Raw genomic sequence first — 27354 nt, 5'->3', positions numbered from 1 at the left:
GAAAATTCAATCAACTTTGTCTAAACACTTTTAAAGAGATTGTAAATAGGGGAGGAAATGTGAAAGAAGTTTTTCCAAATAATTTTTTGTCTCTGATCATCAGATGATGTTATAGAAAACTGAGCTAGGTTCGCCAAACTGGTTGTTAATCATTCTAACAGCAACAGTAAGAAGTCAGAAAAAGGTTGCTGGATGCAGGCACTGTATTAACATTTCAGAGACATTAGCTATTATTTTAGTCTAAACAGCAGCCTTGTCAGAGCAGTGGAATTATCCCCATTATATGGATGAGGAAGGCATGGCATAAAGAGGTTAAATATTGCCCAATGTCACACAGAGTTAGAAGGTGACACGAGATTGGACTGAAACTCGAGTCCCCCTGATTGAGAGTCTGGACTCTTGGCTGCCACTCGGTACCATGTTGTGGGAAGTCACACCTGGCTCTCACCTGAGATGGTTCCCACCAGGGCATTTGCCTCCTGAGCAGATGGAAAGCATGTGCAGCAGTCCATGAAGGGTTGTTTGTCTAGGAGAGCATATCCCAGGATGCATGTCTTGCCCACTCTGGTAATTGTGTAGTGGACCTAGCTCACACTTCAGTACCATACGAGAGAAACTGACAGTGCTACAGATGCAACTCCAGAAATAACTTGTATGAATGGATTATGCTAAATATAGTCTAATTTTTAAAGTTTTCCCTGTAAGTGACCCTTAGATCTATATAAAACTGTGCTGTAGTATTTGACAGTATGCAATTGACCCAGCCAACAATAAAGGTGTCCAGGTTTCTGTCAACCTGATCTTGAGCTTGTAGGTTGCACCGTGGGTATCTAGGGACCCAGCCTTCCTGCAATCGCCTCTTGTTAAATTGGAAAACAGTTGTCTCTGTCCAAGATGAAAACCTACTGATTCTTTACACTCCTTTTCCAGGGTATGACTCTGTAGTCCTGGTTGCTGGTAGCACTTGATTAAATTATGTCTTTCTGGAGATATCATTTGTAATATGAAAATATGAAGAATAAAGTAATCAGCTAATAGTCTAGAATATTTATTATGACAATAGTCAGTGCCTCCTGGTAGAGTGTTTTATATTATACTCATGTGTTTTTAACAATAAATCACCACAGTTTCTCATTATCACAAAAAATGGTGAACCCTTGGTACGTCATACTTGAGCAACATAATTAAGTGTAGGGGAGAGATTTTTTCAGGATCTTACCCCCCTGAGTAAATAAACAGGCGAATGAATTGTGCCCTACTCATTTACCTAGTTCAGTGGTTCTCAATCTGTGGGTCGCAACCCCGGCAGGGGTCGAATAACCAAAACACAGGGGTCGCCTAAAGCCATCGGAAATACATATTTTATTTAAAAATGTATTGTATAATAAATATGTATTTTCCGATAGCTTTAGGCGACCCCTGTGTTTTGGTCGTTCGACCCCCACCAGAGTCACGACCCACAGGTTGAGAACCGCTGACCTAGTTAATGGTAATGTGGTAACATTTATAATATTGCTCTAGTAGACTCTTGAGTATTTTATCAAATTATATTTGATATATTTTATTAACTATTTTGGTTTTGTGTAAAATTAGGTAGATTCAGTTAAGTTGATTTTCTTACCTAATTTTAGGTGAAATTATAAAAATAATCATAGTGTTACTACACGTAGCCTGTACCAGGTGCTTTGTGTTAATTCCTTCTCAGACTTTACGCAAAGCAACCCTATGAGGTCAGTGTTGTGGTGTTACCAGTTACAGATGAGGAAACCAGGGCTTTAAAGTATTGTCATTTATTCATAAGTGGCAGATGGGGATTTGAATTCCCTTCTCTAAGCTTCACTATCTGATATGCCAGGGTCATTAGGTTTTTAACTGTCTCTCACTTCTACAACCCTGTCTATCTATTCCTTGTGGCTTCTCCTTGCCTATGTGTGTGTGTGTATGTGGGTGTGTAATTTAAAAAATAAAATCCAAACCCTTGCCTCTACACAGTGGTATATCTTCACCATTCTGTCTCACACACACTATTCTGGAGAAAAACTATACATTTTGCTCATAGATAAAGATAATACATCAGAAATAACAGATAAGAGGGAAAACAGCCTACTATTTGAGCAGCCACTACATACATGTTAATGGTTCTGAAGACAGGCCACAGGTTCCAGTCCTGGTTCTTCCACGTAATAGCTCTGCATTCTTAAATCAGTGACATCCCAGTGAGACCTGAATAATAAGTGAGAGTTTACCAAGCTGAGGGGAAGACATGGGGTGGGGTGTGATGGAGAATTCTACTCCAAAGGCACTTGTGCGCATGCCTATGGGAAGTCCAACTTAGTGTGTCCATACTCAGCAGGGGTAGTCAAACTTTTTATAAAAACCACCCACTTTTGCAGTGCTGGTCAACCGAGTCCCTACCGCCCACTAGTGGGCATTTCAGCTTTCATGGTGGGTGGTAGCAGAGCAACCAAATGGCACTGCGATTGGCCCACCATGAAAGCTGGAATGCCCACTAGTGGGCGGTAGGGACTAGGTTGACCAGCACTGCAAAAGTGGGCAGTGTTTATAAAAAGTTTGACTACCCCTGGTCCATAGATTCAAACTCCGTGCACTCAGCATTGAGCAGCCCTGTTTCACAGTTAGGTACAACTGCAGAAGTGAGTGTCCATATTGTGAATGTTGAGAAGTTTGGGCTTCAGCTTGATGATAATGTAGTGCCAACAAAGTTTTTTGAGCCAGAGGATGATAAAATTTCTCATCTTTCCATATCTCTCTCTTCCCATTTTGTGCTTTTTTTTCCCTGCATCCCGCCTTAGTGGGGGATGCCCTGTCTCTGTCCTCAGCCTCCCTGCCCGCCCAGGAACCCTGTTGGGCAGTCTTACCCAGTCCAGGGCCTCATCTAGATGCTGATAAATCCCAGGTATGCTTTTCTTGACCACATCTCTCTCAGAGGCTGCAGTTCCACATGCCCTCATGTATTACATACACTGCAGACCCTCTGCACAGCGCACAGATCCTACACTCTCAAAACTGACCTCACTACCTTTCCCCAAAATCTGCCATTTCTTTTAGATTCCCTGTCCATAGAAATCCCAGTTCTTCATAGATAGTGAAGTCAGATCATAAAAGTCTTTCTTCCTAAATCAGGAGCTAAGGGCTACAAGTCTAATTCCTCAATGTTTATACCTGTGCCTCTTGTCTGTTGCCACCAACATTCTCTCTGTTCAGCTCCCTCCCCACTGTCTTTCCCTGGAGAGAGAACTCCCACTGTTTCCTATCTTAGTCCTGTATCCATCCAGCCCATCCTCTACATTTCTAAAAGGGACCTTGTGGAAAGGCAAGTCCATTCTTTTATAGCTTCCTAAAACTCCCCATTGACTCCCTTTGAGCATGGAGGCCAACCGACCTCTCTGGCCTGGGCCTCCTGTCCTAAACCCCACGCCCTATGCCCGATCCAGCCACATTCAGCTACCAAATCTTGTTCCCTCAGTATACATGGTGTTTGGCCTTTTCATGCCTCCTGGTGTGCCTCCTATCCCACCCGCTGACTCCTGACAATATATTTTTCAAATCTCTGTTTAAGGAAAATTCTTTTAGACCATTTCTGATTTTACTGTCATCAAAGTAACAGTAGCAAACATTTACACAGTGCTTATTGCATACCAGACATTGTTCTAAGCACTTTGTTTGTATTAACTTTTTTAACCTTCAGAATCCCCTAATCAACATTTTACAGACGTTGGAAACTGACATACTGGCACTTGAAGTAACTGCCAAGGTCACAGAGCTAGGAAGGGACAGAGCCAGGATTCAAACACAGGCAATGGGCTCCACCATCCACGCTTATAGCCACTGTGGTCATGTGACCACACATAGCACTTGCAACACCTTATTGACCTTCAGCCAAGCCTGCTGGCTTCTAGTACTAAGGAACAGGGCTCTTCAGGATGGGAGTGGGGTTTTGCTGGTCTTGCACCCTCGGGTCTGCAACACATGGAGGCAGATTTCCGCTTACCTAACTGTGCTTCCTGTCAGCTGTTCATATCTTATTGAGACCTGCTGTTTAGCCCAGCCACCCCCTCAAAAATGAAGGCTTCCACTGAACACTTCTGCACCGAGCCTTATGAATGCAGGTTAAAAGACAGATTGTTCAAAGCTAGGGGTCACCAGAATCCATGTGTGGACTACTGCAGTCATGATTGCAGGGCCCCACGGGGTCTTCTGGATTGGCTGTGGCAAAATGAGTTTGGTTTTCATTGGATAGACTGGTAGAACATCTCCTGTCCTTTATGAGATCAAAGAGTAGTTGTGGCCCTGGCCAGTTGGCTCAGTGGTAGAGCATCAGCCTGGTGTGCGGAAGTCCCAGGTTCGATTCCCGGCCAGGGCACACAGTAGAAGCGCCCATCTGCTTCTCCACCCTCCCCCTCTCCTTCCTCTCTGTCTCTCTCTTCCCCTCCCGCAGCCAAGGCTCCATTGGAGCAAAGATAACCCGGGCGCTGGGGATGGCTCTATGGCCTCTGCCTCAGGCACTAGAGTGGCTCTGGTCGCAACAGAGCAATGCCCCAGATGGGCAGAGCATCGCCCCCAGTGGGCGTGCCAGGTGGATCCCAGTCGGGCGCATGCGGGAGTCTGTCTGACTGCCTCCCCATTTCCAGCTTCAGAAAAATACAAAAAAAAAGAGAGTAGTTGTGTTACTGACTTGAGGAAAAATAAAAATCTAAGGAGATTTGTACCCATTGAAGTTACCACTACACTAATCAAACACGTCTAGCTAGGTAGAGTGTGCTTAGGGCTATGTGCCTATGGCATGCATGTATTACAGCCAGTGTTCACATGAGGAAACAGGCTCAGATAGAGTAAGTTACTCGTCCAGTCCTGGTCTTTAGTGTGATAAACTACCTCCCTGTGCTTACTTCAGAGATGACTTGCCTATTGTGCGAGGAAATAAATGTCAGACTGATTTGCTGAATTTTGCTTTTTAAAGGCATGTCTATCAAACTTGTTCTAGGTGGAAAGTGAGACCAACGTCCTGCAGGATGGCTCCCTCATCGACCTGTGCGGGGCCACCCTTCTCTGGAGAACAGCGGATGGCCTTTTTCACGCCCCGACACAGAAACACATCGAAGCCCTGCGCCAGGAGATCAACGCTGCCCGGCCACAGTGCCCCGTGGGGCTCAACACCCTGGCCTTCCCCAGCATCAACAGGAAAGAAGTCGTGGAGGAAAAGCAGCCCTGGGCCTACCTCAGCTGTGGCCACGTGCACGGGTACCACAACTGGGGCCACCGGAGCGACACAGAGGCCAACGAGAGGGAGTGTCCCATGTGCAGGACTGTGGGTCCCTACGTGCCTCTGTGGCTCGGCTGTGAAGCGGGATTTTACGTAGACGCAGGACCACCGACGCATGCTTTCACCCCCTGTGGACACGTATGCTCCGAGAAGTCTGCAAAATACTGGTCTCAGATCCCGCTGCCTCACGGAACTCACGCGTTTCACGCTGCCTGCCCTTTCTGTGCGGCGCAGCTGGACGGGGAGCAGAACTGCATCAAATTGATTTTCCAGGGTCCCGTGGACTGATGCCCTTGACAGCCATCTACGACTTTGTTAACAGTTACTGTGAAGATTTTTGCCACTAACTCTCAATTTTACCATTTTATAATGTTGTTTATTAAGGGGAGGGGGACCGCCGAGGCTGGGAGGACAGAGGGAACCCAGTGAGGAGACACGCGAGGAATTGAACAGGCATGCTCAGAACAGCAGCATCCTCATCGAAGTCCGCTTGATTAAACCACAGGATCTTCGTGATAGTCGGATTTAAAACGTCATGCTTTTATTTTAACCTTGGGTATTAAAGCAAGTGTTTTGGGTTTTTTTCCTTTGTAGCCTTGGATAAAACATTAAATCGTATTTTACAAATGAAGAAATTTATTCAAAAGTTGTTGACTCGTAATATGCCACCTTCCATGCTGCAGGGGTGTAGGTATTACCTGACAGACATACGATGTCTGGAAATACTTGATACAGGCTAGATCTGACCAGATACCAAAGGGGCGGCCCTGGGAAATATTATTGGTGGACAGGAGACCTTAGGCACAGGTGGTTTTTTGGAAATCTGGGGCTTTTTCTGATTTATTTTTCTTACTTTTGTGGGGAGAGAATATTCATATGTTGTCCTGTTCTTTTTTTTATTAACTTCGGTGGAATTTATTTTATACACATCTTTACCAAATACCTTGGCATTTCAAACAAAGAATTTTCCGTAACTTTTTAGTTTGCCTTTTGTTATTTTTGTTTAATATATTTTGTCCCTGATACTCATCATGCATGGCCAAAACTGTTTGGTTGATTAAAATATAGCAACTTTTAAAAATTCATTCACTGAGGGTGGTCATTACAGCAGTTAATGCGGCCTCGAGACTAGGGTATCAAATCTATTTGCTACTGAAATGTTTAAGATTTAAGAGTGATTAAAAAAAAAAAAGATTTTACTTTTTAAAACCACTTGTTGGGGTTTCGTAATTTTTTTTCTTCCTTAAGAAAGCCAAAATTCTGTGAGCCTAGAAGCAACACATCACAATGACACAAGCATTTTTATTCGCTCCCTTTCCGCCATCTGTCACCTTCCCTCGCAGCTTACAGAGCCCTGGAAGTTTTGAAAATGTTTGCAAATCAAACTAAATTTAAATGTGATCATTAGATATACACAACACCAAGCGGTACATCTGCAGAGATCATTTGAAATTCCTGATTTCAAGAGAGCAAATGAGTGTTTACTGGGGAATAATTAAATCAAAATTTCAGATGAGCTCCTCTATGCCTCTCTGTTATTTTCATTTCATTTGAAATGATAATTCCTGGGTGCTCATTCTGTGCGGCACCGGTAGTGTCACTCCTCCCAGATGGAAAGATCCTTTCGGACAGAGCTGGCTGAGATGAAAAAGATCCCTGCCACGTGGAGCAAGTATTTATTTAAACTAACATCCTCTTAAATTGACCATTGCACATTTGTGCTACATTTTTTTAACCTTTGTAAAGATATATAATTTATATGGTTCTAATATACTATATCCGTACTTGAATTGGTTTTTTTCATGTTTTGCCTATTTTCAATTGTTCTAACCCATTTTTGAATGTCCTTCTCCTTAAAGTAATAAGATGTATTACTCTTGATTGCTGCTGCTTAATTTGACTTAATGTATTAAAAGCTCAGCCTCTCAGTTGTAAGATAGCTTTACTTTTCAAAAGAGATTATTATCTAGGATGAGATGTTTTGTTTTGGTGGGTTTTAAATGACAGTCCTCTTATTGATAGCTTACTTTTATTCTGTATAGTACTCTACCTGCAGACAGAAAAGGGAACAATGGAATTGCCTAGAATGATATAGCAAATGCCTTTTGACTTAGCCAGACAGAGTCTCCAATGATTAGCTTTCACTGATAGGTCTTGTCAGTCTGTGATTCTTTAGGTTCCACAGAATGATAAAGGAGGTACATGGTCCCTTTTCTTGCTATAGAGGATTCTTGATACCCTAAAAGCATCTTGTACGGTAAATGGTCTTGCATCCAGAAAGGCTGGATTTTTACCTACCAAAAGAAATTTTTTCCAGAAAGTTATGCTCTGATATACTTTTCCATTTCCAAAACTTTATATAAGTCTAGCAGTTCTGCATGCAACATGTGCCCCCAAATAAAATTATCTTCCAACCAGAAAAGTCTGTGACTTTTAGCATACTTGGATAGGTAAAATAAATGTAACTTGAAATTTGGGTAATAAATTCCAAACTCTTGGAAGCGGTAACAGTGAACCCCCCTCTGTCAGCGCTGCATCTTGTCCTCTGACTTCCAGATGAGGTCCCCTCCCCAGAGAGGGAGTAAGTGTGCAGAAAGGAAACCATGCTCACCTTGGCCATGTCTTGTCAGATGCCCTTAGAATTTTGGCTAATGAGATCTCTTTTTCAAAGTTGAGAGCAAGTTAGCTTATAAGAATAAAGAACAGAACACTCTAGCTCCCCAAAGTAGAGTAATATAGTTCAGAAAAGGTAACTTCTCAAAGGTCACTTCTGTTTTTATGTCTTGCTTGCCACCACATTAAAGGGTGAGTCTCACTCGCCCGTGTGTATTCATAGGAAATTGCGGACCAATTATCCTGATCTCAGCTTGATCGAAATGCCTTTTGTGAATAGGTTTCCAGAAGTTCGGCCCCAGTGATATATTCCCATAGATACTATTTTTTTCATTTGCTTACATCCATTTACTACAAAGAAAAAAAAATGATTGAGAGTGAATGGGACACAACTCGATATTTTTCTAGTCCTGAATTTTTTTTATTAATAATCGGTGCTGCCGGGTCTTGCATGCCGCATCCCTTACCATTTCCCTTATTTGGTTACACTTTTTGCAAAAAGGGCTACAGTTCACACTGCAAAATAAGTATTAAGCTTTCTGGGGGTTTTTTCCCCCACTGTGGCCCAAAAGAATGAAAATCTTTTAATATAAATAGAGCACATATTTATCATTCCTCGATAGTTAATTATAGAGTTTGGTACCTTTGTGCCTCAGGGAAGCCACGTGATATAACTGGTTTTAGAATTTCAGGGTTAGGGTTTAGGGAAAGGAGAAAGCCATTGGAAAAATGATGGGCTCCATTAAGGAGACTAATGAATCTGGATGCAGAAATATGCCAGGAACTGGCATACACATGATTGTAGTAGAATTTATTTCCAGTATCAATAGGGAAGTTATTTTAACTTATTACATATACTGTATCAGGAAAGTTGAGGAGAACTCTTCTTCATAAAGCGTCAATGCTTTATTTTTGCTTACATAGAAAAACCCAAACTCCTGTTATGTGGGAGCTCAGTATTGTTGTTGGGGCACTTTTGAGAGTTTAAGGAAAACTTTTCCCCCTTCTTAATTTTCATGTAACATAGGTTACAGAATTGTTACCTGCTGTTCTATGATTTTGATCAACTTATTTTTTTTTAAGCCATTCTGTTCTCTGGATTTGCATGAAAGGGTTATGTTCACAGCATTGTTAACACTGACTAAAACCTAGTTATTTTCACGCAGTCCTGCCTTGTGACAGTGGAAGTTCTGACAGACAACCCCCAGATCCTTGATTGTAAGCCAGGTCCAGCCCCGTTCCCTTGCCTGTTGATCCTGTATCCCCGCAGGTCAGCCTTCGTGAACTGAGAGCGTGGAGGTCTCCTTCAGTGCTGGAAATGGAGCAGCCCCATGATCATTTCTTCATGACTCAGTCAAAGACCAATGAGAGAAGTTTAGGATCTTTTGAAAAGAATGTAAGAATTATGGAAGCAGTAAAACAAGAAGTTTCAGTATTTCTTTTTTATAAAAGTGATCTCCTTTCAAGTAAATTTTAGCCCTCATGAACAATCCCTAGAAGAAGTTAGGGAAAAGCAAATATTTTTCCAGCTCTATTTAACTGTTTCTAAACAAACTCAATGAAAGGGACGTTGTTTCTTTTTCGCTGAGATGACATTGCTTCTCTGTATTAAATAGTCTAGAAGTTAAAGGGTGGTCATATTTACCATGTATAGTGTTATGAGCAGTTAAATTTTATGGCTATATTTGTAAAACTGTTCTTTTATATTTCATGTCAAATTGAAAAATTTATTTCTTCACTATTGTACCTGTGGAAATACAAGCCATTTTACAGGAAAAATCTTTAAAAACTATTAAACAGATCTCAGTATGTTTATGAGTGGTTGTCTTTAGACTCTGTGGCTGTCATGGGTTCATCAGGACATTCAGTAGGAAGTTAATACAATAGTAGGCTTGATTTTTGCATTTTTCAAACTTCCAAGTTGATCTCAAACAATTTGTTATTGTTTTATATTCACACGATACATACATCTTAAAATATGGATACTGAAAATCCCCTTAATTTTTTTATTAAAAACAAACAAATCTTCATCAGTGCCTCTATTACTGTTTCTTGTGACATTACATTACTGGCAAATAAATTTAACTTCCAGGAGATTTTAACCTGGCTTGTAGAATTAATGGATTTTTTAATGATAATTAAAGTCATATTGCTACTTTTGTGAGTCTTTATTCACATTTAACAACATAAGGATTGAGTGTAAGCCTTCAAGCCTTAAACTAATGTCTTTCATAAGAAAGTATATGTATTTATAGTAAATTTTTTTCCATCGTATTGATATTTAAGGAATCTTGGTATTGATGAGGCAAATAGGTTTTTCACTTCCAAAAAAAGAAAATGAAAATTTATATGGGCCTTTATTTCAGGAGTTAAGTGTTCTGTACTTTATCAAATCTAACATGCCATGAATTGTAAGATGTGTTATGGATAAACATAGTTACAATTGTAAAATATATCCCATTCATCAAGGGTACAGTATTCATGGGGAATGAATAGTGTTCAACAAATGGATGTCGGCCTGGTGTATGGACATCTCAGGTTCAATTTCTGGACAGGGCCCACAGGAGAAGTGACCATCTGCTTCTCTCCCTTCTCTCCCTCTTCCCCTCCTGCAGCCAGTGGTGTGATGGTTTTAAGCATGACCCCGGGCACTGAGGATAGCTTTGTTTGAGCACATCAGTCTCTGGCACTAAAAATAGCTCGGTATGTAAGCATCGATTGGTTCCATACAGGGTTGCCAGGTGAATCCCAGTTGGGGTATAGTGAGTCTGCCTCACAATCTCCCCTCTTCTCACCTAAAAAAAATGGAGTTGGAGCCCTGGCTGGTTGGCTCAGTGGTAGAGTGTCAGCCTAGCGTGCGGAGGACCTGGGTTCGATTCCCGGCCAGGGCACACAGGAGAAGCGCCCATTTGCTTCTCCACCCCTCCGCCGCGCTTTCCTCTCTGTCTCTCTCTTCCCCTCCCGCAGCCAAGGCTCCATTGAGGCAAAGATGGCCCGGGCGCTGGGGATGGCTCTGTGGCCTCTGCCTCAGGCGCTAGAGTGGCTCTGGTCGCAACATGGCGACGCCCAGGATGGGCAGAGCATCGCCCCCTGGTGGGCAGAGCGTCGCCCCTGGTGGGCGTGCCGGGTTAATCCCGGTCGGGCGCATGCGGGAGTCTGTCTGACTGTCTCTCCCTGTTTCCAGCTTCAGAAAAATGAAAAAAAAAAAAAAATGGAGTTGGGAGAACCAGATAACTACACACAAAAGAATGAAGTTTGACCCCTACTTTACTCAGTATACAAAAATTAACTCACAATGGATCATAGAACTAAAATTATAGAATTCTTAGAAAAATACAGAGTGAATCTTTGTGACCTTGGGTTGGTCAATGATTTCTTAGATATAACACCAAAATATACAAGCAACAAAAGAAAAAGATAGATAAATTAGACTTTATCAAAATTAAAATGTTTTGTGCATCAAGGGACACAAAATAAAAAAAAAAACACAGAATGGGAGAAGGTATTTGTAAATCATGTATCTGATAATAGAAATGTATCCAGAATATGATGGACTTTTAAAACTCATCAATAAAAAGGACCCAGTTTTAAAAATGGTCAAAATATTTGAATAGATATTTTTCCAGAGAAAATATACAAATGACCAATATGCACATAATAGAATTCTCAACATCATTTGTCATAAGGGAATTACAAATTATGAGTTACCACTTTATAGCCATTATGATGGCTAAAATAAAAATGAAAGTAGCAAAAAATTGGAACCTCATACACTGTTAGGGGGATTATAAAATGGTGTGACTGCTTTGGAACCAGCAGTTTGGTAGTTCCTCAAGAGATAAAATATAGTTACCATGTGACAGTGTTATCCTAGGAATGTACCCAAAAGAATAAAAGACATGTTCACACAAAACTTGTACATGAATATTCATAACAGTATTATTCATGGTATCCACAAAGTAGAAACAACCCAAAAGTCCCATCAACTGATGAACGGATAAACAAAATGTAAATAATTTATCTACACAATGAGATGATATTTGGCTATAAAAATTAGTGAAGGACTGCCTGGCCTGTGCTGGTGCAGCGGATAGAGCGTTCACCTGGAGCGAGTGCTGAGGTCGCCGGTTCGAAACCCTGGGCTTGCCAATCAAGGCATATATGACAAGCAATGAAGAACTAAAGTGAAGCAACTGTGAGTTGATATTTCTCTCCCCCTCTCTGTAAAATCAATAAATAAAATCTGTTAAAAAATTAATGAAGGACTGGTACATATTACAATATTAATGAATTTGGAAACATGCTAAGTGAAAGATGCCAAACACAAAAGTTTCCATGTGGTATGTCAGAAACAGGCATCTTATAGTGTCTGATCAAATAAATCCTGGGTGCATTTTCAGACACTCTTATAACCACAAGTAATGATGTTGAAGAATAATAACCAAAGAAAAATATACTTTCAAAGTGGAAGTAAAATGATGGGAAGAAGAACACCTTTTAAAAAAATACACTGATGTAATTTATTCAATTTCTTTGGAAAAGAAGTTACTAAAATCCAAGCAGATACATATTGGAACTGGAATTTCTGCTCTCTGGTACCTGCCTGTATTTAAACAAAATCAGGGACCGCATTAAGAGTAGCAGAAATAATCTTCAATATAATCTTTAATAATTTTTCAGTTAGTTTAATATCATCAAAACATGTAGAGGCCCTGGCCAGTTGGCTCAGCGGTAGAGCATCGGCCTGGCATGTGGGGCACCCGGGTTCGATTCCCGGCCAGGGCACATAGGAGAAGCGCCCATTTGCTTCTCCACCCCCCACCCCCTCCTTCCTCTCTGTCTCTCTCTTCCCCTCCCGCAGCCAAGGCTCCATTGGAGCAAGGATGGCCCAGGCGCTGGGGATGGCTCCTTGGCCTCTGCCCCAGGCGCTAGAGTGGCTCTGGTCGTGGCAGAGCGACACCCCAGAGGGGCAGAGCATCGCCCCCTGGTGGGCAGAGCGTCGCCCCTGGTGGGCGTGCCGGGTGGATCCAGGTCAGGCGCATGCCGGAGTCTGTCTGGCTGTCTCTCCCTGTTTCCAGCTTCAGAAAAATACAAAAAAAAAAAAAAAAACATGTCGAGCCTGACCAGGCGGTGGCGCAGTGGATAGAGCGTCGGACTGGGATGCAGAGGACCCAAGTTCGAGACCCCGAGGTCACCAGCTTGAGCACGGGCTCATCTGGTTTGAGCAAAAGCCCACCAGCTTGAACCCAAGGTTGCTGGCTCGAGCAAGGGGTTACTGGTCTGCTGAAGGCCCACAGTCAAGGCGCATATGAGAAAGCAATCAATGAACAACTAAGGTGTCACAACAAAAAACTGATGATTGATGCTTCTCATCTCTCTCCGTTCCTGTCTGTCTGTCCCTGTCTATCCTTCTCTCTAACTCACTCTCTGTCTCTGTAAAAAATAAAATTAAATTAAAGGTTTGGATTAAAAAAAAAAAATGTTGAAACTTGGGGCAGTCCTTTTTTTTTTCATTGTCTTATTTTCAAGAAACTTTTACATGATTTCTTTTGTTTTTCCTGCCAAATTTGAAAACACCAAAACCTTGGGTTAGATATAACACGCCCAGGTGAGAAGGTAAGCATCAAAAGAAAAGCCAAATGATAACAGTTTGGGGGAGTAAAGAATGAAGAGGGCAAGTCGTGGTGAGGGAAAGGGTGGGCCGGTGAGGAGCTGCAGCACTCACACAGAAGGAAGCAGCGTCCACAGTGACCAATCCAGGGACGAGGCGGAGAGCTCGACCACACAAGTACATCCTGTGTACTGAACAGAGGGGAAAACGATTTATAGGCTGAGAAAGACCTGGACAAAATCATCCATTTCTGGAGGAATCATTTGTACTGAAGCAATGAACACTTTCTAGAGAGCTATTTGAGGAGGCAGATGTTTAGATAATATATTGCTGCTTTGCGTTTCTATGACGCCTTCCATCTAAGAGCTGCAGAATGCAACACAAACATTAACTAATAAATTAAGCCTCTTGGCACTTCTGCATGATCGATAGACATAATAGCCATTCTTATAGTGCAGGAAAGGCAGCACCCTGCTCAAAGGTGCTGAAGTCATTTACCCAAGGTCGCGAAAAGGAAAAAAATGGCAAACTCTTTCAAAATGGGAGTGTCAGCTCTCCCCCATGCTCTCACAACGTGCTTTTTCTCTCACTTGGCAGGTCAGCAACTTCAACAGCATGCTTCCTTCTGGGGGACACTTAGCGATGATGAAGGGGGTGCAATGGTTAGCCTGGTTTCCAGCGATTTCTCCCAGGAGGTATGTCTTTAACTGGGAAATGGTTTGAAAATCATAAGCCTTGGACCAAAGCCTGAACTCCTTTCTCTCTGGTTTACCCAGGAATTAATTTGTTTGCTAATGCTGGTCTCCTTCCTGGTATTCCAGTGGCCTTTTCGCTCTGGAGTTATGTGTTCGTGTTGCTTAATTCAATTATGTAAAGGATTTAAAATATTACAAGAATATCAAACAACATCAACACGTCTGTGTAGGCATTAATGTAATGATTTGTTTTTCTATTTTAATTTCTAAGAAGCTCATAAAACTGCCTCTGAAAGTAGGGGGTGACATCTAGTGTCTTTTGTCCTTAACGGAATCTACCTGGCTTGGTCAAACATGCTACTGTTTTCCATTATTGCAACCTGTTCCATACTGGTGTTGTCTTCCTCCTTCTCTTCGATAACCCATATGATTTCCCCAGAAGAATAGTAAGTAAGAGGAAAACAAAGCAAGAAAATAAAACCTAAAACCGTGCTGCTCCCTTCTAGAAAGAAAACGGCCACCTCTGTCACACAAAATTATGATGATGATTCTACTGCAATACGTACCTGTTTACAAACTTCTCAGAGAGTAACTAACTTCCCTCGAACTCACCCACCTTCTTCCTTTCCATCTGTTTTCCCTTTTCTATAGCAAGAAATAGGATCTTTTATTTTTAATTTTCATAAAGCAGGGCCTTGTTTACCTGTCACGGTTTTACACGCAGCCAGCCTCCTTCCGTCCCCGGATCCTGTCCTGCGCCCTCATAAACCCTCGCGTGGACAAGGCTGTTACAATGCCAACAAATTACGTTTAGCCTTTTGCATTCTCAACCCGTCTGCACCCCGTCTCCCTGGCCCTCCCAACACCCCAAATGCTGGCTCTGACTGATGTGTGGCGAGGTGGCCTGGCCCTGAGGTGGCAGAGCCAGGACAGCCCCCACCTCCTGGTCTCCACCGTGTGCTGGGAAGCACTGGCGACCGACCACCTCGATGTGGAGGCGGGCAGGCTGGATGTACATCCCAGCCCCCGCCTGGCCATCCCGTAGGAATTCTGCCACAGATGCCCCAGTCATCTCAGCAAGGAACCGGTGCTTATCCACGGGCGAGGTGGGCACTGTGCATGTTAGGAGTGGGCAGTAAATGGCCATAGGTTAGGAGAGGGGAAAAAACACCATAAGTGATTCTGATACAGACTTCTGGGAGCCCAGTTAAAATTCTCCTCATAGACTACGGAACTTTTTTAAAAGCATCCTTTGTCTTAGAGTTACGATGCAAGCAAGCTTTGGTGTCTAGTCTGTTTCTGACTGGTGTAGGCAAACTGCCAGGGTCAAAGAGGGGGTGAAGGACAAGTCAGTGGAAACAGCACATGGTCAACCAGCTGCCTGAGCCTCTGCTCCACAGGTTTGCAGTTCTGGCCTCCAACATGTCCTCAGGACTCTCCTGTGCATCGAGGTTTATAAAGGAAGAAGGAAAGTCCTTGTAAGAGAAGAGAAGCCGCCCCGGAGGGCTCTGGGGTGGGAATGAGATAATTTCTCAGCGTTGGGCTCTGTGCCCTGGCCTTTGGATCTGGGTCCTCGGCCACTCGAGGCTCATTTGTCTTACTTGAAGACTAAGCCCAGGGTTGGCTGAAGGATTATCCCTGCTGCTCACACCCTCATTAAAGTTTTTAGGGGGAAATACAGCCTTTTCTTTGGGAGTTTAAAATGCAACCTTTGAAGCAACCATAACGGAAAAACCAGAGCTCATGAGATTATTCCTTCTGTATTTCCAGAGAATTCATGCTTAATGACAGAAAAGGAAATTCTTTCTCAATCATTTAGCCCCTGCTAGACTAAAAATTGGCAGGGTTGAATGCTTTTGCAACAACAGAGGAAAATTTATGGTTACAAATTTAATTAGGATTTTGCTTGAAACTGTCAACAAAAGAAAAAGGCAATGTATGGAATTGGAGAAAATATTTGCAAATCATATACCTGATCAAAGATTAATATCAAAAATATAAAGAACTCGTAAAACTCAATAGCTAAAAAAAATTCAGTTTGAAAAGGGCCAAAGGAACTGAATAGACATTTTTTTCAAAGAAGACATAAAAATGGCCTATTTATAATCATATATAATAAAGATATATTTATATATATGCATCACCTTTTATGCATCGCTCATATATATATATATATATATATATATATATATATATATATATATATTACTCTTTTCTTTATAAGAAAGCTTGATAAGTACATTTTTACTGAGTTAAAATATACATTACAAGAGAGATGATGTCAGAGTAATGGCGGGGTAGGAAGCGATACCGATAAATCTCCCCCAAAACTCAACAAGGTATTCAACCAGAAACAGAAAAACCTATCCTTGGAGCCTTCAGATGTTTTGCAATACACCCGAAGGTATGGTCGAGAGAAAAATTGGCTAAATATATAACCAAACCCCGAAGGAAATAGGGAGTAAGAAATGCTCCGCCTTCCTCACTAACCTAAACAGGGCGGCTTTCTCTGGGATCCGTGAATATAGAAACTGAGGCGGGCAAAGGGGGTGAATAGATCCAGGCCGCGGCACAAACGGCCGAACCAGGCTGTGGCACGGAGATCCAAGCCGAGGAAAAACTGATCCTATGGCAACCCAGGCAATACAAGCTAACACTCGCACCAAACCCAAACAAAGAAAGACAAGCAGGGCAGCCATTTTACCCGATCTCCTGGTCGGTGCGCGCAGATTTCTTCCTAAGCCCCGGGATTGGGTGCCTGTGTTACCTCACAGAGAGGCAGAGTCAGAGACCTTTCTGTGGGCCGAGGGCGGAATCTCTGGGCAGGCTCAGCGCCCTGGGAAGGCCGCGCACGGGAGGGAGCGAGAACTAATTCCAACGGTGGAACTTTTCTGTGCTGGTAGGGGATTCACTCAGAGGGAAACGCGGCCAGCCTCATATCCTGGTCTGCGCGCAGATAGTGAGCGAGAGATTCCTCCGAGTGCCTCGGCAGTGCGCGCCCGTGTTATAGCACAGAGGGGCAGAGTCAGGGGCCTTTGTGGGCCAAAGCGGAATCTTGGGCCGCCCCAGCGCCTTGCAAAAGCTGCGCACGGGGACGGAGCTAGAGCCAATTCCAACGCTGCAACTGTCCCATGCGGTTGGGGGTTTCACTCAGAGCGTGAGACTGCTGGCCGGATATCCTGGTCTGCGCACGCAGATAGTGAGCGAGAGTTTCCTCCAAGTGCCCCGGAAGTGGCGCCCGCCTGTGTTACCGGACAGAGTGGCAGAGCCAGAGGTCTTTGAGTGGGCGGAAACCCCGCCTGATTATGCTAGCAGCTCTGACTGACTGAGCCTTACCCAGAGCCCTGTGCTGAGTGGAAATAGAGTGGGGAGTTGCCAGCTATTGGAGCCTCTTATTATCCAGGCAGAGGCAGCAGCAACCCCATAGCTGGATTATCAGGCTACTAATTGAGGAAGGAAAGACTAGGAGAAAGGCTCCAGGAACACGGACTCTCTCACTGGCGGAGCCTATAAATGCTAATGAGCCTCGACTGCCAACGAGACTAAAGCACAATACATGACATTGCCATAGAGACTTATCAACTGCAAACCTCTACCTGAGCGTGCCAAAGGGGCAGAACCCGGGGTACAGAGTCACCGACCAGGAAGAGGGAGAGAAAAGAAAAAGCAAGAAGATAACCTCTCAAAATCAAGAATAATCTGCAGACTTTATAACCTATCCCATTTTATTATATTTGTTCATTTGTTTCTCTTATCTTCGTTCTTGATATTTTTTTTCCTCCTCCAATTTGGCCGATTAACTCTCTGCCGGTCTTACTCTCTCCTCTCCTTGAACTACACTACCCATAAGTGTTACATCTCCCATTATCTTTTCTCTCCTCTTCCTTTCTCTCTATGAGGGTTGCACTCCAAAACCCTTAACTCTCTCTCTCTCTCTCCTCTTTTTTCTTTTTTCTTCTTTTAGTGGTTCCCTCTTTCTTTCTCTCTCTCTCTTTCTTTTCTCCCTCTATATTAGTTTCTTCCTTTCTCCTTTACATCTCCTCTCATTCAAACCTCAATAACAAACAAATTATCTTATCTGGGACTCAAACTTATGTTTGTGGTATTTTGGGGGGTTTTTACTTCACCTTTTTAACTCACTAGCAGTGCTCCCATCCCTGGCTCTCCATTTTATCTAGTTCTTGTTCCACTAAATACAATAGTAATTTTTAATTTGTCCCCCCATTTTTCTGTTTTCCTCTTATTCCTCTCATCATAACTCTTAGTCAACCAACCCCTAAAAGCAAATCATTTTATTCTTGACCCAAACTTTTTCCTTATTTGCTTTTTGTGGGTCCATACCCCCTTCTTTTTTCTTTTTTTTTCTTTTTTTTGCCCCTTTATTACTTTTCCCCAATTCAGGCCCTCCATTACAGGCATTGTTTGTTATAATTCACAGTTCACCACAAGATTTTCTCAAGAAAGAGGGGAGAGGAGAGGAGAGGAAAAAAGGAGGGGGGAATAATTTCCTTTTTTTTTAATTTTAACTTTTATTTTTCTTTATTTCATTATTAATTTTTTTAAAAAAAAAACAACTCTTTTTGATTTTTTATTTTTTTAACTTTTTATTCTTCATTAAATCTCATTAATACTATCAACAAAACCACCCTCAGATGCCATTAAGGAAGAGAAAATCGAATATCATGGATACAAAAGAAAGAGAGGTAACACAGCTAGATGAGGAAAAAGCTATGGAGAAAAAATTTAATATATTGGAAACCTGGGAGCTAAATGACAGAGAATTCAAGATAGAAATCCTAAAAATCCTCCGAGTTATACAAGAAAACACAGAAAGGCAATTTAGGGAGCTCAGAAAACAACTCAATGAACACAAAGAATATATGTTCAAGGAAATTGAAACTATAAAAACAAATCAAACAGAGATGAAAAACTCAATTCACGAGCTGAAAAACAAAGTAACAAGCTTAGCTAATAGAACAGGTCAGATAGAAGAGAGGATTAATGAAATAGAAGACAAGCAACTTGAGGCACAACAGAGAGAAGAAGAAAGAGACTCAAAAATTAAAAAAAATGAGATAGCCCTACAATATTATCTGACTCCATCAAAAAGAATAACATAAGAATAATAGGTATATCAGAAGGAGAAGAGAGAGAAAACGGAATGGAGAACATACTCAAACAAATAATAGATGAGAACTTCCCAAGCCTGTGGAAAGAACTAAAGCCTCAAGTTCAAGAAGCAAACAGAACTCCGAGTTTTCTTAACCCCAACAAACCTACTCCAAGGCATATCATAATGAAATTGACACAAACCAACAGCAAAGAAAAAATTCTCAAGGCAGCCAGGGAAAAGAAGAATACAACATATAAAGGAAGGCCCATTAGATTATCATCAGATTTCTCAGCAGAAACTCTAAAAGCTAGAAGAGAGTGGACCCCAATATTTAAAGTCCTGAAAGAGAGGAACTTTCAGCCACAAATACTATTACCCATCAAAGCTATCCTTCAAATATGAAGGAGAAATAAAAACATTCACAGATACAGAAAAGATGAGGGAATTTATCATCAGAAAACCCCCACTCCAGGAATTACTAAAGGGGGTTCTCCAATTAGAAACAAAGAACAACAACAAAAAAAACAGAGCCACAAGTAAAAGCTCCAGGAAGAACACAATAAAACCAAATTTAAACTGTGACAACAACAAAAAGAAAGGGGGGGAGAAGATGGAGATTAACAGTAGCAAAGGACAATGGAGTGCAAAAGTACTCACAAAATAGTTCGCTACAATGAACAGGGTAGGAACCCTTTTCATTACTTAAAGGTAAGCACCATTGAAAAAACCACCACAGAAGCACATGAGATAAAAAAGATAGCAACAGAGGAAAGATGTATGGAATACAACCAAATAAAAACAAAAGATAGAAAAACGAAAGAGAAGGATCAAACAAGACACAAAACTAACAGAAAGCAAGATATAAAATGGCAATAGAGAACTCACAAGTGTCAATAATTACTCTAAATGTAAACGGATTAAACTCACCAATAAAAAGGCACAGAGTAGCAGAATGGATTAAAAAAGAAAATCCAAATATATGCTGCCTACAGGAAACTCATCTAAGTAACAAGGATAAAAACAAATTCAAAGTGAAAGGCTGGAAAACAATACTCCAAGCAAAAAAAAGCAGGTGTAGCAATACTCATATCGGATAATGCTGACTACAAGACAGGAAAAGTACTCAGAGACAAAAATGGCCATTTCATAATGGCTAAGGGGACACTGAATCAAGAAGACATAACAATTCTTAATATATATGCACCAAACCAAGGAGCACCAAAATATATAAGACAGCTACTTATTGATCTTAAAACAAAAGCTGACAAAAATACAATCATACTTGGAGACCTCAATACACCGCTGACGGCTCTAGATCGGTCATCCAAACAGAGAATCAACAAAGACATAGTGGCCTTAAACAAAACACTAGAGCACCTGGATATGATAGACATCTACAGGACATTTCATCCCAAAGTGACTAAGTATACATTTTTCTCCAGTGTACATGGATCATTCTCAAGAATTGACCATATGTTGGGCCACAAAAACAACATCAGCAAATTCAGAAAAATCGAAGTTGTACCAAGCATATTTTCTGATCATAAAGCCTTGAAACTAGAATTCAACTGCAAAAAAGAGGAAAAAAATCCCACAAAAATGTGGAAACTAAACAACATACTTTTAAAAAATGAATGGGTCAAAGAAGAAATAAGTGCAGAGATCAAAAGATATATAGAGACTAATGAAAATGACAATACGACATATCAGAATCTATGGGATGCAGCAAAAGCAGTGATAAGAGGGAAGTTCATATCACTTCAGGCATATATGAACAAACAAGAGAGAGCCCAAGTGAACCACTTAACTTCCCACCTTAAGGAACTAGGAAAAGAAGAACAAAGAAAACCGAAAACCAGCCGAAGAAAGGAGATAATAAAAATCAGAGCAGAAATAAATGAATTAGAGAACAGAAAAACTATAAAAAAAAATCAATAGAACAAGGAGCTGGTTCTTTGAAAAGATCAACAAAATTGACAAACCCTTGGCAAGACTTACCAAGGAAAAAAGAGAAAGAACTCATATAAACAAAATCCAAAATGAAAAAGGAGAAATCACCACGGACACCGTAGATATACAAAGAATTATTGTAGAATACTATGAAAAACTTTATGCCACTAAATTCAACAACCTAGAAGAAATGGATAAATTCTTAGAACAATACAACCTTCCTAGACTGAGTCAAGAAGAAGCAGAAAGCCTAAACAGGCCTATTAGTAGGGAAGAAATAGAAAAAACCATTAAAAACCTCCCCAAAAATAAAAGTCCAGGCCCTGACGGCTATACCAGCAAATTTTATCAAACATTCAAAGAAGTCTTGGTTCCTATTCTACTCAAAGTCTTCCAAAAAATTGAAGAAGAAGCAATACTTCCAAACACATTTTATGAGGCCAACATAACCCTTATACCAAAACCAGGCAAGGATGGCACAAAAAAAGAAAACTACAGACCAATATCTCTAATGAATACAGATGCTAAAATACTAAACAAAATACTAGCAAATCATATACAACAACATATTAAAAAAAATAATACATCATGATCAAGTGGGATTCATCCCAGGATCTCAAGGATGGTTCAACATACGTAAAACGGTTAACATAATACACCATATCAACAAAACAAAGAACAAAAACCACATGATCTTATCAATAGACACAGAAAAGGCTTTTGATAAAATACAACACAATTTTATGTTTAAGACTCTCAACAAAATGGGTATAGAAGGAAAATATCTCAACATGATAAAGGCCATATATGATAAACTATCAGCTAACATCATATTAAATGGCACTAAACTGAAGGCTTTCCCCCTTAAATCAGGAACAAGACAGGGTTGTCCACTCTCTCCACTCTTATTTAATGTGGTACTAGAGGTTCTAGCCAGAGCAATCAGACAAGACAAAGAAATAAAAGGCATCCATATCGGAAAAGAAGAAGTAAAGGTATCACTTTTTGCAGATGATATGATCCTATACATCGAAAACCCCAAAAATCCACAAAAAGACTACTAGAAACAATAAGCCAATACAGTAAGGTCACAGGATACAAAATTAACATACAGAAGTCAATAGCCTTTCTATATGCCAACAATGAAACAATTGAGAGTGAACTCAAAAGAATAATCCCCTTCACGATTGCAACAAAAAAAATAAAATACTTAGGAATAAACATAACAAAGAATGTAAAGGACTTATATAATGAAAACTATAAACCATTGTTAAGGTAAATCAAAAAAGATATAATGAGATGGAAGAATATACCTTGTTCTTGGCTAGGAAGAATAAATATAATCAACATGGCTATATTACCCAAAGCAATATACAAATTTAATGCAATTCCCATCAAACTTCCAATGACATTTTTTAAAGAAATAGAGCAAAAAATCATCAGATTTATATGGAACTATAAAAAACCCCGAATAGCCAAAGCAATCCTAAAGAAAAAGAATGAAGCTGGGGGCATTACAATACCTGACTTCAAACTATATTATAGGGCCACGACAATCAAAACAGCATGGTATTGGCAGAAAAATAGACACTCAGACCAATGGAACAGAATAGAAAGCCCAGAAATAAAACCACATATATATAGTCAAATAATTTTTGATAAAGGGGCCAACAACACACAATGGAGCAAAGAAAGCTTCTTCAATAAATGGTGCTGGGAAAACTGGAAAGCCACATGCAAAAGAATGAAACTGGACTACAGTTTGTCCCCCTGTACAAAAATTAACTCAAAATGGATCAAAGATCTAAACATAAGACCTGAAACAATTAAGTACATAGAAGAAGACATAGGTACTCAACTCATGGACCTGGGTTTTAAAGAGCATTTTATGAATTTGACTCCACAGGCAAGAGAAGTGAAGGCAAAAATTAATGAATGGGACTACATCAGACTAAGAAGTTTTTGCTCAGCAAGAGAAACTGATAACAAAATAAACAGAAAGCCAACTAAATGGGAAATGATATTTTCAAACAACAGCTCAGATAACGGCCTAATATTCAAAATATACAAAGAACTCATAAAACTCAACAACAAACAAACAAACAATCCAATAAAAAATGGGAAGAGGATATGAACAGACACTTCTCCCAGGAAGAAATACAAATGGCCAACAGATATATGAAAAGATGCTCATCTTCTTTAGCTATTAGAGAAATGCAAATCAAAACGGCAATGAGATACCACCTCACACCTGTTCGATTAGCTATTATTAGCAAGGCAGGTAATAGCAAATGTTGGAGAGGCTGTGGAGAAAAAGAAACCCTCATACACTGTTGGTGGGAATGTAAAGTAGTACAACCATTATGGAAGAAAGTATGGTGGTTCCTTAAAAAACTGAAAATAGAACTACTTTATGACCCAGCAATCCCTCTACTGGATATATATCCCAAAAACTCAGAAACATTGATACATAAAGACACATGCAACCCCATGTTTATTGCAGCATTGTTCACAGTGGCCAGGACATGGAAACAACCAAAAAGCCCGTCAATAGATGACTGGATAAAGAAGATGTGGCACATATACACTATGGAATACTACTCAGCCATAAGAAATGATGACATCAGAACATTTACAGCAAAATGGTGGGATCTTGATAACATGATACGAAGCGAAATAAGTAAATCAAAAAAAACCAGGAACTGCATTATTCCATACATAGGTGGAACATAAAAGTGAAACTAAGAGACATTGATAAGAGTGTGGTGGTTACGGGGGGGAGGGGGGCATGGGAGAGGGAAAGGGGGAGGGGGAGGGGCACAAAGAAAACAAGATAGAAGGTGACAGAGGACAATCTGACTTTGGGTGATGGGTATGCAACATAATTGAACGACAAGATAACCTGGACTTGTTATCTTTGAATATATGTATCCTGATTTATTGATGTCACCCCATTAAAAAAATAAAATTATTATAAAAAATATATACATATATACATTACATGAAGCTTGCCATTGTAGTCAGTGTTTAAGTATACAATGCAATGGCATTCAGCACATTCACAAAGCTGTGTACCCATCAAGCTGATTTCAGCTGAGTGTTTCCCTCCGGTGCACGTGGTCAGAGAGGACTGAAGGTGATTCTGTGGAATCCAGGACGGAAAGTGATCCATCACAAGCACCGAGGCCTGCTGCGTCTTTTCCCGCCCCGCTGTAGCAGCCGACGCGTGACATTTACGCAACAGACAGTACAGCTTTCATGACCACTACAGCTTATTGGCATGTAGCGGCTGGTTTGTGTTGCAAAGTGGACTATTCCAAACCTTTTGGTTCCAGGGTGGCCAGTTACCTTCATATTGAGGCCTCCGCCCAGCTCCCATTAGTGTTCATAAATAACTCCCCAGTGCGAAGTTAGGAAGTTGAATAAATTCCTTTTGTGAATCAACTCCCACTACATGAAATCGTCCCCAGCGTCACGCCAGTAAAAACTGCAACTGTCTTGATAATGAAGAAATAATTTACTCTATTTGCCAATGTGTTATCTGCAGCTGCATTGTAGACACATTCATCACACTTAATGTCTTCTAAGAAAAGAACCTTGCCTGACCTGTGGTGGCGACCTGGAAATGCTGAGGTCGCCGGTTCGAAACCCTGGGCTTGCCTGGTCAAGGCACATATGGGAGTTGATGCTTCCAGCTCCTCCCCCCATCTCTCTCTCTCTCTCTCTCTCTCTCTCCTGTCTAAAATGAATAAATAAAATAAAATTTAAATTTTAAAAAAAAGAACCTTTCTCTGGGCCCACACTTGTCACAATTCTAATGTCACTGACTTTGCAAGAGAGCCCTGTCCCCCAGCGTACCCAGGCTCAGGAGAAGTTGCTTCCACTGCAAATAACAGAACACTGGGACAGCACGATTGACAATAGCCACACAGTTGATTCCATTGTCGGGAAACTTTTGGAATTTTAAAAGCTAAGTAGTTTAGATCCCTGCAGTAAATAATGTCCCTTAGAGTAATATGATTGTTGCTCACATTTCCGGACCACATTAGGCAAATTATCTACTGGGTAAACAGAGAAATTGGGACCAGGGCACGGGTGGTGAAGACTGTCTCAGAAACCCCCGATTCAATGAAGTTTGAATAATGTGAGACAGGAAGCAAAGAATTACACCAAAAGGCACACAAGTTTCCATCAGCTGTGCCCGACAACCAGAGCAGGGAAACGTGAGTTGATGGTCTCCCGGCTGCCCGTATGGTCCCCAGGATGTGACCAGCCCCGTGGAGGCTGAGTCCTCAGTGTCAGATGAGTTCCAGTCTGGGATGTGGAGGAATACTGGGAGCAGGCAGAGCGCTTGCAGGTGGTGAGCTGCGTTCCGGCTTCCGCATTGTTGCAGGTTGTGAACCGGCCTGCACCACCGAGTGGGGGGTGAGTGCTAATCTAAGGATTCCCCGTAATCCCTGCCCTGGGGAAGCACCTGCTTCCTGCCATTCAGGAGCAACGGTTCCACTCTCTCCCTCGAGCTCATCGTTTTCTGACAGCGTCATCTCCCTGCATTCTCTTCCATTTCCTACTCCGCTGAGAATCGGCGACAGAGTGAACTGGCATTTTTAGGGAGCTTTGAAGTAAAATCTTTTATGCCTTCTTACTCTGACTTTCCCCTACATGGTGAACAGCTGGCACACAGAATCACAGAGGGCTCACGTCACAGACACGCTTGACTTCCGGTGCTGCTGTCTCCCCGAACGGCTTGCCTTCTCCTCTCTAGGCTCTTGCCCAGGATGGTACAGAGTTATGACTTGATGGGTTACCATGACAACCTGTCTGCACTCTCTTTTAAAGGTTCTAGACTGCAAAGGTCACACGTTCATGAGGCCAGCACTAGGGTAAGGTAGTTACCTAAACGAGATCAGGGGCCTGTTGGAAAGGAGGAGGTGGAGACTGAATTCCCCCTCAACACTGTCTGTCCACCTCGGTGTCCATGAGGAATCGGGCACTGCAAGGTGTCATCTGTAGAGTTGCTGTGAAGTGATATTTAAACCCAGTTCATTCTGCAAAACCAGCACACCTCACTCTGCCATTCTGGTTCTCTATTGAGAACCTGTGCCTGGGGATGGTTTTCTGCCCCCCCCCCCCCCATTCTTGTGTTCCAGCAGATCTTCACTGACTAGAAATCTGTGCTCCTGGATCTGCCGCAGAAAGTGACTGGAATTCTGCATAAACACAGACGCTTCCTAATGGTTTCTGGGAGAGAACCATTTAGTGTGGGGTTTTTTATTCAATTTGCTACCATGGCTCCTATTGCTAGGAGGCAGGCAGAAAAGGAAGATAGATTCAAATATTACATTAGGGAAGGTGTTACAAGCCCCACGAAAGGGGAGCCAGATACCAACTGTTTGAATTGCTTCGTCTCATTTTTTGGAAACACGCTGTTTTTAAATGCCTGGGCCTTACATCTGGAGCCTTCGCTTCTCCTTCTCTGTGCTCACGAGTGTCATGGGGCACGGCTGCAGGGATGTATTTCTGAGACTGACCTGCGGGCATCGGGAAGTCGGTGATGAATGAGCAGACATTACTTGGGCAATGCGGTTTGCAGACAGGGATTGAATGAGGATATATTTTCGGGTGCTTCCGTTGGTATTTAACTTGGAGACTGTATACACTGTAAATCAGGCAGACTGATCAGACAGTACAGAAGGGCATGTTTTATGGAGGGTCCTGACAGCTTGCAACGGCTGCCTCGCCGAGAGGGGCGGGGATTTATGGTTCCGTTCTTGCAGGTGGTGGCAGCTCATATGTTGTAGCTCTCTGTCTGTACCTGTGAGTATTTATTTTTTGGTTCATCCTGAGGTAAAGGGAAAGTGTAAGGCTTTTTGACATAAGAAATGCGATCTGTGTGTGGTGATTGCATAGCTTTTAAAGGATGGAGAAAGACCCGAGATGCAGCACACTTGTTCATAGATCTTTACAAGACACGGGTTTTTGGGGCCATATCACAAAGCAGAGGTAGGGGTTTTGACTCCCCTACAGTTCTCTCATTTCATCTGTGAGGCAAGGATGACTTATCCAAGAGAAACAGCAGGTACAGCAC

General features: G+C 41.7%; 1 protein-coding gene across 1 annotated transcript in view; it reads left to right on the top strand.

Annotated features, from left to right (window-relative positions):
- Positions 1 to 9899, top strand: part of PELI2 (pellino E3 ubiquitin protein ligase family member 2) — a 190479-nt gene extending 180580 nt beyond the window's left edge. The window contains exon 6 of the mRNA XM_066341646.1: positions 5006 to 9899. Within this exon, the coding sequence (XP_066197743.1) occupies positions 5006 to 5572 (567 nt within the window). The 3' untranslated portion in view covers positions 5573 to 9899. The remainder of the gene's footprint in view (positions 1 to 5005) is intronic.
- Positions 9900 to 27354: the final 17455 nt, after the last annotated feature.

Source organism: Saccopteryx leptura, chromosome 6 (genome assembly GCF_036850995.1).
Source record: "Saccopteryx leptura isolate mSacLep1 chromosome 6, mSacLep1_pri_phased_curated, whole genome shotgun sequence".
NCBI classification, from domain to species: Eukaryota; Metazoa; Chordata; class Mammalia; order Chiroptera; family Emballonuridae; genus Saccopteryx; species Saccopteryx leptura.
Note: the sequence above shows the minus strand (reverse complement) of the source record. Positions and strands in the feature narration are given on the sequence as shown.